At 42.2% G+C, this 26,406-nt stretch overlaps 1 protein-coding gene across 4 annotated transcripts in view; it reads left to right on the plus strand.

Moving 5' to 3' along the window:
• AFG3L2 (AFG3 like matrix AAA peptidase subunit 2) overlaps positions 1-26,406 on the plus strand; it is a 48,522-nt gene that overhangs the window by 15,151 nt on the left and 6,965 nt on the right. For 2 of the 4 annotated variants that reach the window (XM_002757031.7, XM_017963835.5), the window contains 11 exons: positions 330-404; positions 4,393-4,517; positions 5,157-5,430; positions 7,618-7,755; positions 10,624-10,777; positions 12,318-12,425; positions 12,521-12,646; positions 15,908-16,018; positions 19,549-19,664; positions 23,045-23,245; positions 25,530-25,724. In XM_002757031.7, the coding sequence (XP_002757077.1) occupies positions 330-404; positions 4,393-4,517; positions 5,157-5,430; positions 7,618-7,755; positions 10,624-10,777; positions 12,318-12,425; positions 12,521-12,646; positions 15,908-16,018; positions 19,549-19,664; positions 23,045-23,245; positions 25,530-25,724 (1,623 nt within the window). Of the gene's footprint in view, positions 1-329; positions 405-4,392; positions 4,518-5,156; positions 5,431-7,617; positions 7,756-10,623; positions 10,778-12,317; positions 12,426-12,520; positions 12,647-15,907; positions 16,019-19,548; positions 19,665-21,003; positions 21,083-23,044; positions 23,246-25,529; positions 25,725-26,406 lie in introns of all 4 variants that reach the window. The other 2 variants (XR_013525698.1, XM_008979440.5) reach the window with 2 other exon arrangements.

The following is a 26,406-nucleotide window of genomic DNA, read 5'->3' on the forward strand; positions in this document are numbered from 1 at the left end:
TTATAGGTGTGAGCCACCAGGCCCACCAACAAGACCATTTTTAAAGTTTAAAAACAGGCAGAAGGGAATTTGTATGTCATGTAGGGTTACCTACATGTGTAAGGATGTGGTTTGGGCAGCACAGCCCCTAAGTGAGAACATGGCCCCCTTTGGGAGGGGCCGTGCCTGGGAGCTTCCGCAGTTAGAGGTAGAAACGTGGGGGCATCCTTACCTGATTCTTTATTCTTTCCTTGTATGGCTGAAACATCATATGTATTTTAAATGAGCTTAAAAGACTATCTCAAGTATTTTTTCTGAATTTATGTTTGAATTTGTTTTTAAAATTCTAGGTAGACAGACTGGAAGTCGTCAACAAGCGTTTTGTTCGAGTGAACTTTATACCAGGAAAAACTCCTGTTGATGGGGTAAATCATTTTATTAATTGATATGAATTGGTTGTAAATTAACTTTTCAAATTTAAAGCTGAAAGGAAAAAACCTGCCTCACATTGTAAAAGTTATATGCACCAGATATATCAGAACTGGGCAATGTGGCAGGGGTGATTTCACTAACATCAGTGGGAACAGGCATGTTGTTTATGGATTAGTGACAGAGGGATTGGGTCAGTGTTTTGTTTTGTTTCTGATAATTATTTTGACTACTTTTAGGAGACAGTGAAATCCCAGTTTTCAGCATTCCAGAACAGTCTATGACTTTTCAAGACTGAGAAGCAGGTGTTTGATTAGGAAGAGAAATTAAAATCTCAGTTGCCTATGTTTTGAGACAGGCTTTGTCAAATTAGTTTAAAAACATTCCCACCATCTCTCAACCCTTTTGATATACTCTATTATTTTAATTTCCATTTGATTTTCTATTTTAAAAATAATATGTATTTCCTCTCTGACCAGTCTGGACTATACTTCCAGAGACCCTAGAGCGAGCTGAATGCATTGAGGGAATTCTGGAGGGGAGGGGGAGAGATGAAGCTGAGGCTCCCAGGACCTGCCAGGCTCCCCGAGGATAATTGTGTTTAACCATTTTCTAGCCATCCCACCTCGACAGGGCAACATTTAAGGACAACTAGACGTGATGGTGACCATATCTGTCTAATAGCATGTCAGCAAATATCAGAGTATCTGTAAAGTCACAGGGCTCTGGTGTTGCAGTCACGTTTACTAAAGGTATTTTAATGGTTTTGATTTCCCCCCATTCTATCTACCTAATGATACAATGCCTATTAATAACCATGCATTTACTCTCAGACTTTAGTGCTGGGAATTAAGTTGGCACTCCCTCATGAGGCCAGTAGGCAATGTGTATTCAGCGGTGTGTGAAGCAAGCACACACCCATCCCTCTGCTTCTAGGAGGGAATCCTGGGGAGAGAGTAGGGATGTGTGTGAGATGTCTCTCTAACGATGTCCTCTCACACATTGTCTATACGTAGCAAAAAATGAGAACGAACCCAGCGGCCCATGCCAGGCACTGGATTAACACAGAATCCTCCTTCCTTGTCTGTTTCCGTGCTGAGCAGTTGTCCCTGGAGGGAGTGTGTCCCTAGGGGCGATTTTGACATTGCCAGGAACTTGTTTTCTAGTGTTGACATGCACAAGCATTTATGTGTTGAAATTTATACCATTGTATATAAAGTGCTTTCTTTGTATTTCTCTTTTATATTATAGTTAAGGTTTATATTGACTTCTTTTCAAAACTGTATTTCAAGAGTGTAAAAATGACATTGTACAGTTTTGAGGGACAGGCCTGAAATGCTGATGTTGTTTGTGTTTGAGTATTGGGGTTATGGATGCCTTTGCTTTCCATATGTGCATATCCTGAATTTTTATAAAGAATGTATATTACCTGCCTACTGGAGACTTCTCGTTTTGAGCTTTCAGAAACAGATAAGATTTTCAGTGTCTTGCTGTGAATGGAGCAGCAGTATTAATCATGTGCAGTGTTCCACACACACAGGTTTTAGCCTCACATCAGTTCTACTCTTGACTTGTAGATGGCTTACCTTCTCTATGACAGTAAAGAAGGGCTTAATGCTTAAATGAGATAGGGTCAGTCAGTGGTGGTTTTCAAATTTTAGTGTACGTGAGAATTATCTGGAAAGTTATTAAAACTTGAGTCCTGGGACTCCACCTCCACAAAGGTTCCTATCTAAATTGTGTTCTGAGAATCTGCATTTCTAACATGCTCCTGGGTGGGACCATGCTGCTGGTCTTGGGTTCACACCGCTGTGATGGGAGCCAGGCATTTGGCCTATTGCCTAGATAATAGCAGGGGCTGAGTTAGGGAATGTTCCATCCTGTGTGGTTAATCAGGTTTTGGGCATTTGTAACCATGTGAATTTTATATTTTTGTCAGTGAACAATTTACCAAATACTATTATATTGTTATATAAAACTTACTCTTCATCTTTTATTTTTAGATATGTGGAGAGGAATACCAGAGTAATGTTCCTCACTCAGTAACACTGGTGGGAAGAATATGGGATGACATGTTGCTCTGTTATGAGGGTTTTATTGTTTTGTTTTTTGTTTGGAAATGGAGTCTCGCTGTGTCACTCAGGCTGGAGTGCAGTGGCACAATCTTGGCTCACTGCAACCTCTGCCTCCTGGGTTCAAGCCTCTCAAGTAACTGGGCCTATGGGCATGTGCCACCATGCCTAGCTAATTTTTTGTATTTTTAGTAGAAACAGTTTGAGATCATGTTGGCAGGCTGGTCTTGGACTCCTGACCTCAGGTGGTCTAGAACCTGGGCTTCCCAAAGTGCTGGGATTACTGGCCACTGTGCCCAACCTCTCTAGTGAGTTTTATATTACAGACTTACTGTTTTGATTTTAAAAATACTAAAAAAAAAAAAAAAAAAAAAAAAAAAAAAAAGATTATCGCAAGGTAAAGGAGAAACGAAGTTTTTTTGTGCAATAAAATGGAGCTAATATATGCACAGTGCTTGAAATGGAGTCTTGTAGCTAGTAAACTCCATACATATGAGCTATTATCATCAGTGTGGTTGTGCAAAGGCAATGTGACATTGTGGTTAGGACAGTGGTTCAGGAGCCAGACTCTCTGGGTTTACATCCTAGCCTCTTATTTCATGTGTGACCATGAGCAAGTTTTCTCATCTGTAGAACGGAAACAGGAAGAGTCAGGGCTCATAGTCAATGGACACAAGTACAATAAGAAATAATTATGTGCTGGTTGGTAGAATAGCCTTGACCTGGCACCCTCTGCTGGGCCCACTGAAGCTCCACAGCTCTAGGGAATAAAGAGGGAGTGCCTGGCATAGATAGCAGGGCACATCTGTACCAGTTGTACAGTGGTGGTGCGGTATTCAGATGAACATCACCCCAGTAATGGTACCTGCTTCTTAGGATGGGCCTCAGGATTGAATGAACTAACGCAGCTAAAGGGTTCAGAACAATGCCTGGCACTTAGTACACACCCAGTAAACATTAGCTCTTATCGCTGTTTCACAGTAGTTTTCAATTTGGGAATAGGGAGCTAAAATACCTAGGAAATGGAAGAAGAGGAAAAGAATGCTTATTTATTGGCTGGTTGGTTGGTTGGTTGATTGATTAATTAATTGATTGAAGGAGTTTTGCTCTTGTTGCCCAGGCTGGAGTGCCATTGTGCAACTTCAGCTTACTGCAACCTCCGCCTCCTGGGTTCAAGCGATTCTCCTGCCTCAGCCTTCTGAGTAGCTGGGATTGCAAGCGTGCGCCACCACGCCTGGCTAATTTTGTATTTTTAGTAGAGACACGGTTTCTTCATGTTGGTCAGGCTTGTCTCGAATTCCCGACCTCAGGTGATCTGCCTGCCTCGGCCTCCCAAAGTGCTGGGATTCCAGGTGTGAGCCACTGTGTCTGGCCAAGAATGCATATTTATTTTATTTTATTTATTTATTTTTTTTTAGAAATGAATTTTTAAAAAATCTATCCCCACCATGGACCCCTGGCTGCCACACTTAAGATTTCTATACTTTTCAGTTTGACAAAGCTAACATTGCTGAGAAGAATTTCTCGCTTCTTTAAAAATAAAAATATTTTTTATTTTTAAAATAAAAAGTGCTGGGATTACAGGTGTGAGTCACTGTGCCTGGCCAAGAATGCATATTTATTTTAGAAAGAATTACATTTTCAAATAGATTTTTCATTATGTTTTTTCAGTTTATAATTTTAGAACCACTGAGATATTGCTGCTAAAGAAATGCTTATTTGCCGAGAGTTGCCAGGTCTTCTCAATGAGTAACATTTAATCACATTATTAAAGCCAGTCTTTTTTAATTGTTTTTCTTTAATTTATACATTTCAGTATTTCTGAAAAATTCTTAAAAAGTTGAACGCTTTAGTGAGTTGAACCTTTTGGTTTCACTTCATTCTTAGGATATTTGCTTTTTTGTTTTTATAGCAATACATTTGGTTTAATATTGGCAGTGTGGACACCTTTGAACGGAATCTGGAAACTTTACAGCAGGAATTGGGCATAGAAGGAGAAAATCGGGTGCCTGTTGTCTACATTGCTGAAAGTGATGGGTAAGGGGTAGTCTTAAAAGATAATATTTTGGAGACTGTTTACTGTGCTGCCTGTGGTTCACTGTATTCTGTCCCTGGGTGCAGGGCTACACACACTACATTCTCACACAGGCCTTTCTCAGTGTGGCCAGATTTTTTTAAAAAAACTGTTAACTCACTAGTTTCGCACAGGACTTCATTTTCTACACATTTATCCTTATCTTGATTAAGCAGTGGTTTGGGGTATTAACATTCAATGCATTGACCTTCGGTAGGATTTTAGCATAAAGAACCCCTTTGTATCAAAGACTGGCATTCCCATCTGTGAACTGTCATTTGTGTTTACATGTCACAGAGTTTTCCAGGATTTTTAGGTAATTTTCTCTTGTCAGAACTTCTTTGAGGGTTGTCTTTAATGAGGCCATGTTAGTAACCCCACTTAATTCTGGGCAGATGCTCCATTTATTCTAAGAGTTGGTTGCCATGGAGCTCATTTGGGAATTCTGTTGCCTTTGAAGAACACTTGCTAGTTACCCTTATTTGCATTAAGTGCAGAAGGTGTACCTTGATGTAGCTGTATATTATATTGATACCTTGTACCACATGCGAAACCTGGATGTGAGCAGCCAGTCCTAACCTGTGTTACACCTGTGTCCCCAGCTCTTTTCTGCTGAGCATGTTGCCCACAGTGCTCATCATTGCCTTCTTGCTCTACACCATCAGAAGAGGGCCTGCTGGCATTGGCCGTACAGGCCGAGGGATGGGTGGACTCTTCAGTGTCGGAGAAACCACTGCGAAGGTCTTAAAGGATGAGATTGATGTGAAGTTCAAAGATGTGGCTGGCTGTGAGGAGGCCAAGCTAGAGATCATGGAATTTGTGAATTTCTTGAAAAACCCAAAGCAGTATCAAGACCTAGGAGCAAAAATCCCAAAGGTAAAATGAGCTTTTATAAGATTAACTTTTTGAAGTGTTTCTTGATCTCTGAAGTTATAATTTTATGAAGTTTAATTACTTATGATAGATAGCTGTTTTTTTTTTTTTTTTTTGAGGCGGAGTTTTGCTCTTGTTACCCAGGCTGGAGTGCAATGGCGCGATCTCGGCTCACCGCAACCTCTGCCTCCTGGGTTCAGGCAATTCTTCTGCCTCAGCCTCCTGAGTAGCTGGGATTACAGGCACGCGCCACCATGCCCAGCTAATTTTTTGTATTTTTAGTAGAGACGGGGTTTCACCATGTTGACAGGATGGTCTCGATCTCTTGACCTCGTGATTCACCCGCCTCGGCCTCCCAAAGTGCTGGGATTACAGGCTTGAACCACTGTGCCTGGCCCAGATAGCTGTTTTTCTGTCTTTTCTCTTTCTCAACTTACTAGGCTAGCCTCTGCCCAACTTGGCTTGTTTTGGGTCAGTTGTTTTATGTGAATGTGTTTTCTTGTATATAGTGTGTGTATTCCTGAAAATGTCTGAGTTACCTCCTCTTGAAGACTTCCTTGATTTGCCTTCCCTCTCCCTCCAGTCTGATTTAGATGCCCCATCTCTCAGCAATCGTAGGCTTGCTGTAGCTCTCTGAGCATGTCAAACTCTGCTGTCACGCAGTGTCCCTTCAAGGGATGTCTGTGGACAGGACACATGTGCTAGCACTGAAGTTCACGGCACAGGATCCAGCTGGTAGGAGACAGCACTCACTATCACCTTCCCCCTTCCAGCAAATAAACTCGTGCCCACTGTGCTAGTGATGGGCTTTGCCCTATAGGGCTTCAATGGAACAGTAATTTCATATTTGTTAAATGGATCAGCTATTCAGTAAATGAATAAAAAGGTATAATTCTTTTTAAAGTCCATTAATAAAGTTTACTTTAAAGGAATCCTTTGGTCCATTAATAAAGTTTACTTTAAAGGATTCCTTTGGAAAGAGAATCATTATTTCCTTGATTTTTATGTCCTGCTTCTATGGATAAACAGTCATATTTTATGAATTTATAACTTAACTGTTACTTAGTCCCTATTTGCATCACACTTAGGTGTCTCTACAATGTAATATAACAGTCGTGCAGGGCTGGGCGTGGTGGCTTATGCCTGTAATCCTAGCACTTTGGGAGGCTGAGGTGGGTGGATCATCTGAGGTCAGGAGTTCGAGACCAGCATGGCCAACATGGTGAAACCCTGTCTCTACTAAAAATACAAAAAAATTAGCCGGGCATGGTGGTGCGTACCTGTAATCCCAGGTACTCAGGAGGCTGCGACAGGAGAATCTCTTGAACCTGGGAGGTGGAGGTTGCAGTGAGCTGAGATCACACCATTGCGCTCCATCCTGGGCAACGAGCAAAACTTGGTCTTAAAAAAAAAGTTGCATGTTGTTTGAGCAAACACATTCTTTCTTTGTAGTTAAGTGCTTCTTTGGTCATTAGATTTCTACTTCATTTGTGAAACTTTTAAAGAAGAAAATAAGCAAAATTTAAAAAATATCTTAATGTTTTATTGCAAAGCCTATAAAAAATATTATTTGACCATATTATCCACCTCTTCACACACAGTGTTTGGATATGGTAGCATGGTAGTATGTCAATTTATAAATAAGAGAGGATACTGTTTGTGGGTAGTTAATAGAAATAAAAACAAATTCACAATTAGGTTTTAATTGCATGTTCCACCATGGTAAAAATGTATTGATTTGTACATGAAAGTAGAAGTCAGTAATTGGGTTTATTAATTATTTGAGCTCAAAAACCAATTTTACTTGTAAAGAGTAAAAGAATTATATAAATCAGGAGTGTGGTGTTTGCGTCTTCTTAAATTCTTTAAATAAACCTTAGTGGATTTATTAGTACATTCCTAGACTAAGTCACCCTTTACATACTGTTAGACTAGTTCTGAAAAACAGAACTAGGAAAAAAAGAAAATATTTTAAATTCACATTCTTACCAAATTTTTTGAAACAATTATTTTTATAATCTTTTTTTATTCTAATATCAAAATGTTCTGCCATAGCTCATATGTTCGAGTAATGTTTAATATATATCAATAAGATTTAGAGACAGAGTTATACCTTGGAATTATTTGTGGATACACAATTTACTTTTCTGAAATTCTCATTAAATGTAATTTCTTTTTTTATATCTGAAGGGTGCCATTCTCACTGGTCCTCCAGGCACTGGGAAGACACTGCTAGCTAAGGCAACAGCTGGAGAAGCCAATGTCCCCTTCATCACCGTTAGTGGATCCGAGTTTTTGGAGATGTTTGTTGGTGTGGGCCCAGCTAGAGTGAGTCTCATTCTGTTCTGATGGTACAGCTTCCTTACACCCACAAGTTCCTCGCAGATGGGAGGACTTGCTGGAGATGGCGCTCCCCCCTGGAGTGCTAGAGTAACCTCTCAACAGTCTCTGGCCTGAGCTCCTCTCCGGTCTAATCCTCCAGCAAAGCCTGTGACTTCCGCTCCACCTTCCCTCGCACCAGCTAGGACTGCACTCTGCTACCCATATTAGACCAATTTCAAGAATTGACGGCCAGGTGCCGAGGCTCATGCCTGTAATCCCAGCACTTTGGGACGCTGAGGTGGGTGGAACGCTTGAAGTCAGGAGTTTAAGATCAGCCTGGCCAACATGGTAAAACCCAATCTCTGTTAAAAATACAAAAATTAGCCAGGCATGGTCATGTGCCTATAATTGCAGCTGTTTCGGAGATTGAGGTGGGAGAATCTCCTGAACCTGGGCAGCAGAGGTTGCAGTGAACCAAGATCACACCACTGCATTCCAGCTTGGGTGACAGACTGAGATGCTATCTCACAAAAAAAAGAATTTGCTTTAATTTGTGGACTTCTTTTTTTGGGGTGACATTTATTGAGATATAATCTACATACCAAACAATTGATCCCTGTAAAGTATACAGTTCAGTAGCTTTTAATAATTCACAGATTTGTGCAACCATCACCACAGTCATTTTTACAGCATTTCCATTACATCAAGAAGAAATCTCATATTCTTTAATGGTCACATCCCTCTTGCTCCCACATTCAACCATGCTAAAAATGTACTAATTTATACATGGAAGTAGAAGTCAGTAGTTGCGATTATTAATTATTTGAGCTCAAAAACCAATTTTACTTGTAAAGAGTAAAAGAATTACATAAGTCAGGAGTCCTAAGCAAACTACCCAACAGTTTCCTAGTCCCAGACATTCTGTGTAAATGAAATTACACAATATGTGTTTTTTTATGCCTGATTTCTTTCAGTTAGCATAATGTTTTCAAATGGTAGCTCTACTTTTAACTTTTTAAGGAACCACCAGACTGTTTTCCAAATTACCTGCCCATTTTACATCCCTGCCAGCATTGTGTAAGGGGTTCTGTTGTTTTCCTGTCCTTACCAACACTAGTTATTGTCTGTTTTTTTGATAATGGCCACCTTAGTGAGTATGATGTAGTATCTCATGGTTTTGATTTACATTTCCATGATCACAAGTGATGTTGAGCATCTTGTATGTGCTTATTGGCCATTTGTGTATTTGTATATCTTCCTTGGAGAGATGCTTATTCAGATCCTTTGCCCAGTTTTTAATTGGGTTGTTGAATTGTAAGAGGTTCTTTTTTTTTTCCTTTGAGACAGAGTCCTGCTGGACTGCAGTGATGTGATCTCAGCTTGCTGCCACCTCTGCCTCCTGGATTCAAGCGATTCTCCTGTCTCAGCCTCCCTAGTAGCTGGGATTACAGGTGCCTGCCACCAGGCCCAGCTAATTTTTGTATTTTTAGTAGAGGTGGGGTTTCACCATGTTGGCCAGGCTGGTCTTGAACTCCTGACCTCAGGTGATGCACCTGCCTTGGCCTCCCAAAGTGCTGGGATTACAGGTGTGAGCCACCTTGTCCAGCCTCACTTTCAGATCTATTTCATACTTTGCTGTTGTTGTTCAGATAAGTCTTAGAAAAATAAGGAATGAGGGAAAGTTGGGCATTTATGATTAGCCATGGGATCTAATGTGGATGGGGGACATTCTATGAAGACAGGAGAGGAGCTATGGGTGGTGGTGAGGAAGCATGGGACTGGTGGGTTGGAGAGCTGAGAAGTGGTAAAGACTTGGCATGAGATGTCTGAGTATGTCTATGGGGCCCGACGATAGCAGGGGGTGGTCAGAGAGTAGATTACTTGAAGCTGGTGGTTTAGAGGAACCTTGGCAGTGCTGGCCTTGTCAGAGTGAACCAAAGGTGAACGAAGAGCTGGTCAGGCAACTGAGAGACGAGCACCACATGGATGGAAATCACTGAGAATATAGTGCCTGGTGGCATTCAGGCAGGGGGGGGCCCATGGCAGTGTGGTGGAGTGCCTGCCACAAGGCCTAAGCCTCAGCAAGCAGGGGCGTTTCCAGCAGTTATTTTGGCAGCAGCAGTGGGGTGTGAGATGGACCTCAGCCCCAGCCAACCTGTAGGGGAAGATGCAGACTCCTGCTTGAGGCTTGCTGGGACAGCTGAGTTCCTGTTCATGCTGGAATGGGATGGGCAAACTTTGAAGGTGTGGGTCTGTAGATCACAGATCTGGAGTTTAAAGGGAAGGCTGGAGAAGGAGGATACAAGTTATTTTAGTGGATGTGTTCGGAGCAGTGTAGGAATGAATATCCAGAAATTCAGGCAGGAAGACCTGGACTTCTGGCGAGTGAAGTGGGGGTATGGGTTGGAGTGGGCAGGTGGGGAGTTGTCTCTGAGGCTCCTTGAAGGGGCAGGTGACTGATAGTGAGGTTTGCTACTGCTTTCCTACTTGTAACTCTTTTTAAAAAATGTACCTTACAGTGTGTATCACAAAAAGATTGCACATAGGACAGAAAGCTGGAGATTTATTTCATTTCTCTTTTTTGAGACAGAGTTTTGCTTGTTGCCCAGGCTGGAGTGCAATGGTGTGATCTAGGCTCACTGCAACCTTTGCCTTCCAGGTTCAAGCGATTCTCCTGCTTCAGATAGAGTTTATCCATGTTGGTCAGGCTATTATTCTCACACTCCCGACCTTAGGTGATCTGTACCTGCCTCGGCCTCCCAAAGTGCTGGGATTACAGGCGTGAGCCACCACGCCTGGCCAATTTATTTCATTTCTTATTCAGAGGATAAATATTCTCTGGTCAAGTGACTCTCTGTTTCTGTTTTCACCAAGGTCCGAGACTTATTTGCCCTTGCTCGGAAGAATGCCCCTTGCATCCTCTTCATTGATGAAATTGATGCGGTGGGAAGAAAGAGAGGAAGAGGCAACTTCGGAGGGCAGAGTGAACAGGAGAACACACTCAATCAGCTGCTGGTGGAGATGGACGGTGAGTGGGATCAAGGCTTTTGTATCTTCAGCTGCACTTTTTTTTTTTTTTTTGAGACCGAGTCTCGCTCTGTCACCAGGTGCCAGGGTGGAGTGCAGTGGCACTATCTCGGCTCACTGCAACCTCCGCCTCCTGGGTTCAAGCAATTCTTCTGCCTCAGCCTCCTGAGTAGCTGGGATTACAGATGCGCGCTGCCACACTCATCTAATTTTTTATATTTTAGTAGAGGTGGGGTTTTACTATGTTGTCCAGGATGGTCTTGATCTCTTGACCTCATGATCTGCCCGCCTCGGCCTCCCAAAGTGCTGGGATTACAGGTGTGAGCCACCACGCCCAGCCCAGCTGCACTTTTTTTTTTTTTTGAGACAGGGTCTGGCTTTCTCAGCCAGGCTGGATGCAGTGGTGCAGTCTCAGCTTACTGCATCCTCCGACCCCTGAGTTCAAGCCATCCTCCTGCCTTGGCCTCCTAAGTTCAAGCTACACTTTCTTAGGCCTTTCATTTCCCCCAAATGAGAGTCCTTATTCCAATATTGAGTATCACAAACAAAAAAAGCATTCCCTAAAACAAACAGCTCTTCTAAAAGGCTCTTTTATACCAATACAAATAATAGCAAAATATTATTTCCTGGCCTCCTGCATAACTTAATGTTGGTGTAACAACTTAATGTTGGTGTTAAGATGTTGTTTGTGTCTGGTGTTTGAATAAGAGAAGACTTAGTTAAATGAGTCACAAAAGAATTACTATCTCATTCTCAAAATCATCACCATCTCTGAAGCATAAGGAAAATCTAATCCTAACCAAGTGTGAATTTAGCAAATTTTGAATACTTTTTTATTAAGAGAATAGCAGTCTCTCCATGCTAGCCAGCTTTTCTTTGCCAGTTTTCAGGATGTAGTGTGTTCTTCCTGCTGGAAGATATGTGATGCTTGGTTTTTTGTACAGAAAGGGGAAGCACAGTGTCAGTAGTCATCAAAGCCAGGCATAGAGTCAGAATAAGAAGGTAGAGATCCTCCTCCGTCCTGTGCTGGCCAGCCCATGTTGGGTTCACATTGGAGCACCACATTTGAGGGAAATTCACCCAGGAGCTCCTGCCATGCCAGAGTCCTTAAGGGTGAAGGATCTGGGACCAGGGGATTTACATTGAGAATTGAGTTGCTTGAGTGTGGAGTTGTGAACCAACTCCAGATAGGCAGTTAGTTGTCTGTGGTCCAGGGTGTCAGACACATCCCTTGCATATTTAATCTGATTAAGACATTTTAAAAATTGGCGTCATCTTTTAAATTTCTGGTTAAATAAATTTAAATACTTGGTTATTTGTTTTTAGAACATTTACAACTTTAAGTCTGATATGTGATTATTTTCTTTAAGGACAAGCTGAATAGTAAAAACAAAGTTTGCAATTTAAAAAACACTGGATAATGAATAGAAAATGTTTTCAGTGTAGCTGTGAATTTGCAATGCTCATATGTTCCTGATGTTGCACTGTTGCTTTCTGCCTCTTGTTATTTAATAGTGATTGCACTTGTGTTATTTTCTCAGGTTTTAATACAACAACAAATGTCGTCATTTTGGCCGGCACTAATCGACCAGATATCCTGGACCCTGCGCTGCTTAGGCCGGGGCGCTTCGACAGACAGATCTTTATTGGTGAGATGATGTTCGCTGGGGCAGGTCCAGTGCTCATGAGTGTAGGTGTGACTGTTTCAATATGATTTTCTTTTCCTTAAAAATGATTTCTAAAGGACCACCAGACATAAAAGGAAGAGCTTCTATTTTCAAAGTTCACCTCCGACCATTAAAACTGGACAGTAGCCTGGAGAAGGAGAAATTGGCGAGAAAACTGGCATCTTTAACTCCCGGGTTTTCAGGTGAGTAGAAAATAACAGGACCCTCTTGAGAAGTACATTAAAAATCAGTAACAGTTACCAGGTACCAGTTTACTTTGTTACTTTTTCACTTCTTCACTGTGGGCTTCCTAAGCATATATTCTCATTTTTACCTTTTTTTTGAGACAGGGTCTCCCTTTATTGCCAGGCTGGACTGAGTGGTGCAGTCATAGCTCACTGTAGCCTTGACCTTCTGGGCTTGAGTGATCCTGCCTGCGGCTCCCGAATAGCTGAGACTACAAGCATATACCACCATACCCAGCTGGGTTTTTGATATCGTGGAGACAGGGTCTGATTGTGTTCCCCAGCCTGGTCGGTCGGAAACTCCTGGCTGTAAGTGATCCTCCTGCCTCAGCCTCCCGAAGGGTTGGGATTATAGGCATGAGCCACTGTGCCCGACTATTTTTACTTTGTTATTATGGGAAATTTCTAACATATACAGATTTTGAGGAAATGGTGTAATGAACCTATGTGTACCCATCACCTAGTTTCAGGAACAATTACTAATTCACATCCAACCTTACTTTTATTTATACCCTCACCTTTTTCTGCTTCCTCTGGAGTATTTTGTGACAAATTCCTGACAACATATTTTTTTCTTTAAATATTGTAGGAATTATTCCTAAGCATTTTTTTAAAAAGCTCTGTTGAAATAAAATTAACTAAAAATCACCTGGATAAAGTGTATAATTCAATGGTTTCTAGTATATTTACAGAGTTGTACAACCATCACTATAATTTTAAAACATTTTGGACTGGGCGTGGTAGCTGATACCTGTAATCCCAGCACTTTGGGAGGTTGAGCCTGAGGCTGAGGACAGGAGACCAGTCTGGCCAACATGGTGAAACCCTATCTCTACTAAAAATACAAAAATTAACTGGGCATGGCGGTGCATGCGATAACCCCAGCTACTCAGGAGACTGAGACAGGAGAATCGCTTGAACGCTCTAGGCGGAGGTTGCAGTGAGCTGAAATCACCCTGCTGTACTCTAGCCTGGGTGAGAGAACGAGACTCCGTCTCAAAACAAACTTTCTGTCTCTCTAGATTTCTTTATTCTGGACATTTTATATAAAAACATGTTTTGGCCGGACATGGTGGCTCACATCTGTAATCCCAGCATTTTAGGAGCCTGAGGCGGGTGGATCACTTGAGGTCAGGAGTTCAAGACAAGCCTGGCCAACATGGCATAACTCCATCTCTACTAAAGATACAAAAATTAGCTGGGCATGGTAGGCTGGCGCTTATAATCCTAACTACTGGGGAGGCTGAGGCAGGAGAAACGCTTGAACCTGAGAGGCAGAGGTTGCAGTGAGCCGGGATCGCACCATTGCACTCCATCCTGAATGACAAGAGCAAAACTCCGTCTCAAAATAAAATAAAATAAAAACATGTGGTCTTTTGTGCTTGGCTTATGTTCACTTAACATAAGGAACAGGATAGATTCAAATTGTGGCAGGCATCAGAACATCATTCCTTTTCATGGCCAAGTAAATGTGCCATTGTTTGGCTATTCCACATCTTGTTGATCTCCCCATCAGTTTATGGCCATTTGGGCTGTTTCCACTTTTTGGCTATTACAAATAATGCTGCCATGAATGTTGGTGCTCAGATTTTTTGTGGTCATAGTGTTTCTCTTGGTATATGCCTAGGAGTGGAATTGCTGAGTCATATGGTAAGTGTTTAACTTTTTGAGGAACTGCCAGGCTGTTGTAATTACTTGCACCATTTTATAGTCCCAGCAGTAAAATGTGAGGGTCCCACTTTCTTCACATTCTTGCCAGCACTCACACTGTCTTTTTTATTATAGCCATTTTAGCAGGTGTGATTTGGCATCTCACTTTGTTTTGATTTGCATTTCTCTAATGAGTAGTGATGTTTGTTGAGCGTCTTTTCATGTGCTTATTCCAATAATTTAATTTAAAATACCTTTCCCCATTCACTATTTCTCCTCATCTAAAATTCAAAATGAAATAAAGAACAGTTTGGCGGGGCGCGGTGGCTCATGCCTATAATCCTAGCACTCTGGGAGGCTGAGGCGGGTGAATCACGAGGTCAAGAGATCGAGACCATCCTGGTCAACGAGGTGAAACCCTGTCTCTACTAAAAATACAAAAATTAGCTGGGCATGGTGGTGCACGCCTGTAGTCCCAGCTACTCGGGAGGCTGAGGCAGGAGAATTGCTTGAACCCAGAAGGTGGAGGCCGCGGTGAGCCGAGATCGTGCCATTGCACTCCAGTCTGGGTAACAACAGCAAAACTCCGTCTCAAAAAGAAAAAAACAGAAATGAACAGTTTAAGAAGTATGAAAAGATTGTATACAATAGTGTGATCAGAAGATGGTCATCTTAAATGTTCCAGGGGTCCTACTTTTTACTTGTCTTTGGACTTCAAAATTTATAATTTTTTTTTTTTTGAGATGGAGTCTCGCTCTGTCACCCAGGCTGGAGTGCAATGGCACGATCTCGGCTCTCTGCAACCTCCGCCTCCCGGATTCAAGCAATTCTCTGCCTCAGCCTCCTAGGTAGCTGAGATTATAGGCACCTGCCACCATGCCCAGCTAATTTTTGTATTTTTAGTAGAGATGGGGTTTCACCAGCTTGGCCAGGCTGGTCTTGAACTCCTGACCTCATGATCCACCTGCCTTGGTCTCCTAATGTGCTGGGATTACAGGCGTGAGCCACCATGCCCAGCCTGAAATTTATAATGTGTTAATATTTATTTATTGAACACATACGGTGTGCTATAGCTTATTTGTGTTGCCATATACTTAGCTGAATATTTAAAGATATGGATCTAAAAAATATTTGACAAGTTTTAGCTATATTTAAATTTAGTTTTTTCACTGAATGTACTAGGTGATTATAAAAATTAGGTTTCTCATATACATCAGTACTTCACCTGATATCCATGCAAGCCATTTTCCCAACACAGGTGGTAGAACTAAGTTATTTAAATGAGCATTTTTAAATGCTGTCTTAGTTTTCTGTTACGTGAGCCATATTGTCTGTTAAGGTAAATGGTTGTCTAATTATTGACTACTAATACTTTCATCTTAGTTCAGAGGGCCAGAATTATACCAGGGTCACATTAAATGGTAGAATAACTTAGGGTTATCATGAGCCAAACTGAATTATATTTACACAAAACCTTTATTTATTGTACTGCTGATTTAAAAATTATAGATTTGGCTGTCCATATTTGGCATATTTCAGTGGGTAAGCTGTTCTGTGTTCATTTTGTAGGTGCTGATGTCGCCAATGTCTGTAATGAAGCTGCGTTGATTGCTGCGCGGCACCTTTCAGATTCCATAAATCAGAAACACTTTGAACAGGCAATTGAGCGAGTGATTGGTGGTAAGGAAACAGAATGTAACTCAGATAGAAAGGCTGATAAAATGAATTTGAGGCCAGGGATTTCTCTGGGCAAGGACTAGAAACAAAGAAAGTGTATCCGTCCAGCCCTGGGGCTCACCATACGTGCTCTCCTGGTGTCATGGCCCCTCCCCTCCGTCTCCTCCTTCCCCCCAACATCCCCTGCCCCTTGTGCTCTGCATGGAGGTCACTGGTGCTGGGTGAGTTTGAGATTGGCAGCTCATGAATACTTTGCTTGTACAGGCAGCCAGCAGCGAGGTGTCTACCCATGAATTATACCAGTCAAGTTTGTTAAAAAAAACTCACAACCTTTCTGTTTACAAAAGTTTCATCACATGAGTTAGAGGTGCTCTGTGCTGGTTACAGGTGATGGGTGTAAATTAGCTGTAACAGGTGTGGAGCTAGAAGTGCTTCCTCAGCCAGCACAGTGGGAGCACACACCACATTTTCTTTGCATTCCATAGGGCTTCTGATATAATTCCCAAAGACAAGTAGCAATTCAAGTACTTGGACATTCAAGCCCTGTGCCAGTCAGAGTTACACAGAGGAGGAGGAGTGTGCCCAAGGCTCAGGAGAAAACTTGGGTGTGGTGTAGAAATGGCCTGGCAAAGTGGACTTGAGGCAGTTGGGTGACACCCTGTGTTTAATTAGGGAGGGAAAGTAAACTCGTCAGATACAGGGTCCTGGGAGAAAGTAAGGTAATGTTGCAAAAAGTTATTTAAATCTAGATTTTGGAAAGCCTTGAAAGTTAAGCTCAAAAGCTTTTAAAATTTTGTCCTGTGGCCAGTATTGAATTAAGGTGGTTTTTTTTGTTTTGTTTTGTGTTTTGTTTTTTGAGACAGAGTCTCATTCTGTCGCCTAGGCTGGGGTGTAGTGGCACAATCTTGGCTCACTGCAATGTCCTGCCTTCAGGGTTCAAGTGAACAGCCTTCCGAGTGGCTGGGATTACAGGTGTGCACCACCACACCTGGCTGATTTTTGTATTTTTAGTAGAGATGGGGTTTCATCATGTTGGCCAGGCTGGCCTCAAACTCCCAGCCTCAGATGATCTGCCTGTCTTGGCCTCTCAAAGTGCTGGTATTACAGGTGTGAGTCACTGCTTGCTGCCTAAAGTGGGTTTTTTCCCAAGCCATTGAGTAACATAATGACCAGTGGTATTTCAGGAGAATGAATCTGGCTTTGAAGAGGAGGGAAGCATCTGGAGGCAGAGAACCTTGCAGTCATCACTGTGAGCCTGCAGCTTAGCAGGGGGAGCACAGGTGACAGCCAGCAAAAAAAAACAAGGACAGAGCAAGAGACAGCGGGAGCATGGGGCACTCACAGAGGCAACTGGCATGGCAGAGAATGAGCTATCCTGCGTGTGAGCTGGGGTAGGGTATACCTGTGTGACTCAGGAACGGGCCGTGGTGATCCCAGGCTGTACCAGGTGGAGTGAGGACACTTGGAGCGGTGTAAGGACACTTGGAGCGGTGTAGGGACACTTGAGGGTGGGTGGGACACTTGGAGCCGCCTTCCTGGGAGAAAGGGAGTTGCAGAGGAAATGTTACTCATTGCCCACATTTGGTAAGAGGAGAGAAAGGTCACTAGCACGCATGGTACACCACAGGCACTGAAGGTGCATCAGTGGACAAGGGAGGAAGAGGTGCCAATAACAGGGCCCACAGCCTGGAGGGGACAGGAGATAAGGCGCCGGCAGCAGGGCAAGGCTGCACTGGGATGTAGGGGAGGTGGAGGAACTTTGGATTTGGCAGTGAGGCTGTTATGGTGACTTTTGACAGTTCAGCTGAGTAGAGGGTACAAAGCCAGATGAGTGGGGCTTCCAGTGAAGACATAGAGGCTGGTAGAGCCATGTGGTTCGCCAGGGCTAGGTGCTCAGTAAACAATGAATTCTTGGATAAATGAGTCACTAGACCTCTTATTCTCTAAATTTGTTATTGAAAAGAAAAACCCTCAGATGATAGAGTTGTGAATGGAATGAAGCAAAATATAATCAACTGTAGAGACAGGTGAAAACTGTGTATTTGTGCCTGTTTTAGGTTAAAGAGAAGTAATCAGAGAGGGCGGGGCGGACCAGGCAGCCGTCCAGCCATAGGTTTTGCTCTGAGGCAGCAGCTGGCCCCACTGGCAGTGTTTTGTAGTGAGATAGGCATTGAGAAAATTACGCGAACTGTGGGAAAAGATAAGTCAGAAGTGCTCATCTGCAGACAGACTTAACTTCTGTTTTGTAACTTCCTGCCCTGTGGCATATGCTTGTCTTGGCTTGTGTCATTGGGAGCACAGCTTTTGTTTTTGTCTTCCAGTCTCCTTAATACTCTGTCAGCTGAGAAATTCTCTCAGGTGAATTACCATAAACACAGCAAAACTACTTTTGCCACTGTGTGATGATTTGTTTTAGTACAAACAGTGCCATCAGTTTTTACAGCACAAAGGTATGGAGTGAGGGGCAGAGCCTGCCTTGATCCAGGCCAGAGAAGAATCATGCTCAGACTGGAGTTTGGTTAGCTCTGTGGTGTACATGGGCTCCAGCACGGGTCTTGTGGACCTTGTGTCTCCAGGGTTTGGCCTCTGGATCTGCTCTGCCACTTCTGTGGCTTGCTCTGAGCCATAGGGCCGGCTGGTTAGGTGAGAGTGCAGCAGCATCAGCCTGGCTGGCTCCACGTAGGTAGCTCCAGATCTTGAACTGGCTCCCTGCATTCGCAGACTCTCCTCTGCCTTCCAGCAGAGCAGACAACAGTTAGTGTCTTATGTCAGGGATCTTTGTGTGTCCAGTATTTGATAATTCTGAATACCTAGACTGAGCAGTGAGGACCTTTCCGGAGTTTGGGTTTCTATAAGTTTTACGTGTTTCAAATGACCTCAGTGCTGAATTTTATTTTACATTTCTGTTTGTTTCCTAAAACATTGGATATGTGGCTTAAAAGAGAGAGAGAAGGTGAAAGCAGGCCTGGGGATGGGGGAAGTGAGTCCCTTTTTGCTGTAGTTTTGTGTATTTTGAACTTGATCTTTTGATTTTATTCTGACCTTGATTGGAAATTTTATTAATAAAAAATTTTTTTAAAATTTATTTTTATTTACTTATTTTTTTTGAGACGGAGTCTCATTCTGTCTCCCAGGCTGGAGTACAGTGGTGTGATCTCAACTCACAGCAACCTCCGCCTCCTGGGTTCAAGTGATTCTCCTGCCTCAGCCTCCCAAGTAGCTGGGATTACAGGTGAGCACCACCACTCCCAGCTAATTTTGTATTTTTAGTAGAGATGGGGTTTCACCATTTTAGCCAGGCTGATCTCGAACTCCTCACCTCAAGTGATCCACCCACCTTGGCCTCCCAAAGTACTGGGATTACAGGCATGAGCCACTGTACCTGGCCTTGATTGGGAATTTTTGGATTGTGATAGGCAACTCAGTCTCCAAACTCCATTTTAGGTAAGGCGATGTATAGTGCTGTATAACTGTCTTTTAATGTCAGTGTCACTAAAATAGTGGCTTGGGATTTTTTGTTGTTATTTTGCTAGGCTTAGAGAAGAAAACACAGGTTCTGCAGCCCGAGGAGAAGAAGACTGTGGCATACCATGAAGCAGGCCATGCGGTTGCCGGCTGGTATCTGGAGCATGCAGACCCGCTTTTAAAGGTGAAGCAGGGTGGCTGCACTAGGCAGCCAGTGCACGCGTGAGCAGCTGCTTGCTGCAGTCACTCAAGAAGCAAGCTACACTCCCACAAAGGAGAGGGAAATAAGATATTTAGAAGGTTTTAGCTAAAACTTCTGGTAATCATGGTTGAATGAAATTGTTACATAAACCTTTCCATAGATAAATTATAAATTTGGACAGAAAATTATTTAAAGGGACTGCAAAGTGTCCAAAAGCAGGCCAAAGCTGGAGGAGAGTTTGCTTCTATAAAGCAGCAGCTGCAGTGGATTTGAACTGGAGTTTGTGGCCTTCTTGCCTAAGGATTTTCTGTAATCTCCACACTACAGTGGTGTGAGACATAGGCTTTATTATTCTGAGGTGGTAGAGGAGATAATCTGGGAATTGAAGAATACTGGAAATTTAACGGGAAAAATCCCCGAAGCAAGAAAACTGCAAAGAAGTGAGGCCCGAATCTGAGTAGGAACTGCCCAAATCCCAGGTCGCCCACTAAACTACACATGCACAGTGGCAATCCCAGAGAGTCTGGCAAAAGGGTAAGCAGAGACCAAAGAGAAATCTACCCCAAAAGACAGGGGGAACCAAGTGAGATTTAAAAATTTTTCTGCTTTTCAACTGGGCATTTCCCGAACTGCTGCAGCACAGATGATATAAAGCAGCTGCTTCCCTGCCTTGCGATGGGTATCAGGGCTGCTGGGAATTGAGGCAGGCCAGGGGTGTGGGGATCCCTCATAGAGAAGACAGCATTAGAGTGTCTTCATAAAACATCATAAGGAATCCACCGAGAAGCCACTAGAACTAATAAGTAAAGTTAGCAAGGTTGAAGAATTCAAGGTCAGTATACAAAGACCAATTGTATTTCTGTGTATTAGCAGTAAACAATTGGAAAATGAAATTTTAAAAATTCATCTTCATTAGCAATTTAAATAGCATCTAAAAACTTGAAATATGGAGGAGTAAATTAAAAAAAATATTTGTAGGACATGCATATTTAAATAACAAGACCTAAATAAAAATAGAGGTAGACTTTGCTCATGGAGTGTTATGTCAGTTCTCCCCAAACTAATTGATAATTTCAGGGCAATCTCTTGTAATTATAGTGAATTTTTTTGTAGAAATTGAGAAGCTGAATCTAAAATCGATATGGAAATACAGATGAGTAAGAGTAGCCAAAACAGTTGAAGTCACTCAGCCCAGTGTTAAAACTGTGCAGCTACAGTGATGAGAGTGTGGTGCTAATAAGAGGACTGGCACACAGGCCAGTGGGGTGGAATGGAGCCTGGAAAGCGACTCACACACTTTTGGTTAATTGATTTTCAACAGAGGTACCAGGATAATTCAAGGGGGAGGAATTGCCTTGTCTACAGGTGGTTCTGGCAACAGAGAATTCACAGGAAAAAAGGTGAACATTAACCTTTGTATCATATGCAAAAAATTAATTTGAAATAGATCATGAAACTAAAACTATAAAACTTCTAGGTGGAAACACAAGTAAACATCTTTGTGGCCTTGAGTTTGCAAAATTTCTTGGGACACAAAAAGCATGAACCATAAAAGAAAAAGTTGATAAATGGGATCTGATCAACATTTAAGACTCTCTTTGAATGAAAGACAGTTAAGAAAATAAAAAGGCAAGCTACACCCTCTAAAAATACTTGCAGTACATGTATAGGGCAAAGGACTTGTATCTGGAACATATAAAGAACTCTTAGAACTCAGTAGTAAGAAAACAAGCAACCTAGTAAACAATGGGTAAGAGATTTAAACATATATTTTACAGAAGATATATGAGTGGGCATTAAGCACACACAGGGTATTCATTAGTCATCAGAGACATGCAGATTCAACCATAATTAGCTACCTGAACATACTTGTTGGAATGTTTAAAATGAAAAAGAGACTGTTTTCGTTGTTAATAAAGATACGGAGCAGTTGAAATGCTCACACTTTGCTGATAGGAATGTAAAATGGAGCCAGTGTGGTGGCTCATGTCTGGAATCCCAGCTGGCGGATCACTTGAGATCAGGAGTTTGAGACCAGCCTGGCCAAAATGGTGAAACCCGTCTCTACTACAAATACAAAAATTAGCCAGACATAGTGGTACATGCCTATAGTCCTAGCAGGAGAATCGCTGGAACCTGGGAGGATCACTTGAACCCAAGAGGTGGAGGCTGCAGTGAGCAGAGATTGTGTCACTGCACTCCAGCCTGGGGGACAGAATGAGACTCTGCCAAAAAAAAAAAAAAGGAATATAAAATGATATAATTGTTTTGGAAAACAGTTTGGCAGTTTCTTAAAAAGGTAGACAAACACTTCCATGTGACAAACAATTCGACTCTTATTTGCCCAAGAGAAATGAAAATCTGTGTCTATGCAAAAACTGTTACTACTTTATTTGTAATTTTAATAAACTGAAAATTACCGTGATGTCCATCAAGAATGAAATGGGTTTTTGGTATATTTGTAGCAGTGGAATGCCACACAGCAGTAAAAATGAATGACTATTAATACACGCAGCAGTATCGATGGATCTCAAAAACTGAGAAAGAGACCAAACAGTGAAGTATGTGCCATACGATTTCACTTACATGTAAATTCTAGAAGCTAAATTAATCCGTAGGGACAGAAAGCATGTCTGTGGTTGCCTGGGGTTGGGTGTGGAGGGAAAGACTCTACCAATATAAAGAATATTCTAAAGAATATTCTTTATCTTCATTGTGGCTTGAGGTTATGTTTGTCAAAACTCATTAAATTCTACACTTCAAATGGGTGCATTTTACCATATATGTCATCTCTCAAAGTGAATTTTTTAAAAAATCAAAGGAATTTACTTAATTGCAAAAGAGGACTGGAAAGCAAAGGCAGCTGAGCAACTTGGCCTGCTGTCCCCTACTTCCTCTGAAGGAGGGTGTGGCCATGTCTGACAGCAGAGTTGAATGAATCCTGCACAGCCTCGGAACTGTCGGAATGTCAAGATGGAATACATTCAATTGAATTTTACAACAAAAAATTGGCTGGGCATGGTGGCACATGCCTGTAATCCTAGCACTTTGGGAGGCCAAGGTGAGGGAATTGCTTGAAGCCAGGAGTTTAAGACCATCCCAGGCAGTAAAGTGAGACCCTGTTTCCACTAAAAATTAAAAAAAAAAAAATGCCCCGTAGAACTCTAAGGTGAAATTATCCTGAGAGAAAATATTTCTCCCAAGCAGTCACTACTACTAGATTGCATCCCACCAAGGCTGATGGACTGTGTGGCTGTTGTGTTTATTTTTAGTCGATGAGTTTTTCTGTTTATACACAGATGTTTTGATCAAGTCTCCATCTGTAGTAGGATCTTCAACACTTTGTGTTTTCTACCTACCAGGTATCCATCATCCCACGTGGCAAAGGACTAGGTTATGCTCAGTATTTACCAAAAGAACAATACCTCTATACCAAAGAGCAGCTCTTGGATAGGATGTGTATGACTTTAGGTGGTCGAGTCTCAGAAGAAATCTTCTTTGGAAGAATTACAACTGGTGCTCAAGATGACTTGAAAAAAGTAACTCAGAGTGCATATGCCCAAGTGAGTATATGAGAGTGCATTTTCTCCTCATTTGTTCGTATTTGCATGAGAAATTGACATTCCATGAATGGCTCTGAAACAATTCTGTGTTGCTTGACTGTTTTAGGCTTTTTAGGCCAGGTTTATCTCTTAAGTCCATTTTAAAGCAATTAAAACTTAGAAAGAGAAACTTTTTTTTTTTGAGACAGTCTCCCTCTTTTGCCCAATCTGGAGTGCAGTGGCTCAATCTTGGCTTACTGCAACCTCTGCCTCATGGGTTCAAGCAATTCTTGTGCCTCAGCCTCCTGAGTAGCTGGGATTACAGGCATGTGCCACCACACCTGACACCTGGCTAGTTTTTCTATTTTTAGTAGAGACAGGTTTCTCTATGTTGGCCAGGCTGTTCTCAAATTCCTGACTTCAGGTGATCCATCCACCTCCACCTCCCAAAGTGCTGGGATTACAGGCGTGAGCCAGTGCACTGGGCCGAGAAACCTTTGTAAGATTACAGTATTTAAAGTTTATTTCAGGCCGGGTGTGTTGGGTTTAATATGTATTTTTTTCCAGCACCTCATTGAAGCTTTTCTAGATCTGATTAAAGTAGATCTTTCATATCATATGTCATATCATATCATATCATATCATATCATATATCATATCATATATATCATGTCCTATATCATATGATATGAAAGATCTACTTTTAGCCTATTTTGAACTTAATAAGATGGATTTCCTCTGTAATATTGACATGTCTTGTTATCCCACTTTTCTTATCTCTGGAGACACTATTTAGCTTATTTTTTCTTATAACTTTCTAAGGGATTTTCCTATTGCCTATTTTTACATGAAATTTGTTTTGCTGCTCTCTTAGTTGGGAGGAGGTCTAGGAGCTTTTCTGACTGTTTATGAAGTGGTGAGAATGTGGTTTCCTACCTTCTAGGCAACCCTGGCTGGTTTTGATCTCCACCCATATCTAGGCCTTTTCTTTTTTTCTAGTCAGTTTGTGTCTTACTTGCAGAAGCTTCCTCCTTTGTGGTGCTGGTTAGTTTTAGGGGCTCATGGGTCCAGACTGGATCAGCATCTTCAGACTGTCCTGTGGGTCCCATGGACTCAGTGAACAGGGAAGTGCAGGTGCCCTTCCAGTCTCATGTGTTCCTCAGTGTGAGTGGCACACCACTCGTTCTGGGAAAGAACCTGTTGGCAGCTGGGGGGTTCTTGTTTCTTCAGGTCTATCAGGTGCTTCTTGCTTCTTCTCTACTTGCCCTTGTACGGGTAGTAATATCAGGCCAGGCATGGTGGCTCACACCTGTAATCCCAGCACTTTGGGAAGCTGAGGTGGGAGGATAATTTGAGCCCAGGAAGTCAATGCTTCTGTGATCTGTGGTCACACACTGCACTCCAGCCTGGGCAACAGAACAAGACCCTGTCTCAAAACAAAAAAAGAAACCAGGTTGTAGCTAGGCGGGGTGGGTCACACCTGTAATCCCAGCACTTTGGGAGGCTGAGGCGTGCAGATCACCTGAGGTCAGGAGTTCAAGACCAGCCTGGCCAACATGATGAAAACCTGTCTCTAATTAAAATACAAAACTTAGTCAGGTGTGATGGTGGGTGCCTGTAATCCCAGCTACTTGGGAGGCTGAGGCACGAGAATTGCTTGAACCTGGGACGTGGAGGTTGCAGTGAGCCAAGATTGTGCCACTGCACTGCAGCCTGGGTGACAGAGCAAGACTGTCTAAAAAAAAAAAAAAAGAGGCTAGGCGTGGTGGCTCACGCCTATAATCCCAGCACTTTGGGAGGCTGAGGCGGGTGGATCACGAGGTTAAGAGATCGAGACCATTCTGGTCAACAAGGTGAAACCCCGTCTCTACTAAAAATACAAAAATTAGCTGGGCATGGTGGTATGCACCTGTAGTCTCAGCTACTCGGGAGGCTGAGGCAGGAGAATTGCTTGAACCCAGAAGGCGGAGGTTGCGGTGAGCCGAGATCATGCCATTGCACTCCAGTCTGGGTAACAATAGTGAAACTCCGTCACAAAAAGAAAGGAAGAAACCAGATCAGATAGTAATATCATACAGTTGTTGGGATTTGCATCCTTACTTTGTAGGATGCATCCTTACTTTTTGTAGGTGTTATGCCTGGGCTTCTAGCTCTGTTTTTCTAGTTGAGAGTTTAAAGCACTGTGTTGCTGCTGCTGGTTACACAGAGCACCCTTGTGCACTTTAGCTGGCACCAGGCTGCTATGTAGATGTTGTCTGGTTAAAGAGCAATCATATATAACCACCACTAATCATGTATTTTTCAGATTGTTCAGTTTGGCATGAGTGAAAAGGTTGGGCAAATCTCTTTTGACCTCCCACGTCAGGGGGACATGGTATTGGAGAAACCTTACAGTGAAGCCACCGCAAGATTGATAGATGACGAAGTACGAATACTTATTAATGATGCTTATAAAAGAACAGTAGCTCTTCTCACAGAAAAGAAAGCTGATGTGGAGAAGGTAGGTGCTAGTTGTGGGAATAATTCTCTACAGTTTTGCAAAAAAAAAAGATTGAAGTGATAGATGGACTGTTTTGACTGGTATGTAGACTGCAGAATTCTCTCCCTCTGACTCACCCATGAGTTTATTCATTCTGATGTTTTATTGTCTGCTCTGTCTTCATGGGGGCTTGCAATGTGATGGTGAGCAGAAGTGGACACTGTCCTGGCTCCTGTGGCTCTTAGGAATGTAACTGAATGATTAATGAAGTATGTGAACAACTACAAAATAAACAATTAAAGCAGAACTCTTCCTCACCAGATAGTTCATAGTACTGCTAATGAGAAGCATGATTGCCTGATTGGAATTTACCATTATTTTTCACCTCTGAAATAAATACTAGTGAAAGATGAAAGGGCAAGTAAAAGAAGCAGCCAGACTAATAAGTAGGAAATTGATGCGTGAAAGTTACCTGTGGCTTGCTCATGAACTTCCACCAAAAAGCATACTTTGTGTTTGTCATTGTTGTACCTCATTTGATAGCACCTACAAAAGGAAGGGACCCTTTCAGAACTGAGTGGATTTCTTGCATTTGGTAACCTCTTAATTTTCCAGAGTCCATGTGAATAAAATTAGAATTTCAAAACATCTTTGAATATATATTCTATAATGAGAAAAACACAATGAAAAAGCCTTTTATAAG

Source organism: Callithrix jacchus, chromosome 13, assembly GCF_049354715.1.
Source record: "Callithrix jacchus isolate 240 chromosome 13, calJac240_pri, whole genome shotgun sequence".
NCBI classification, from domain to species: Eukaryota; Metazoa; Chordata; class Mammalia; order Primates; family Cebidae; genus Callithrix; species Callithrix jacchus.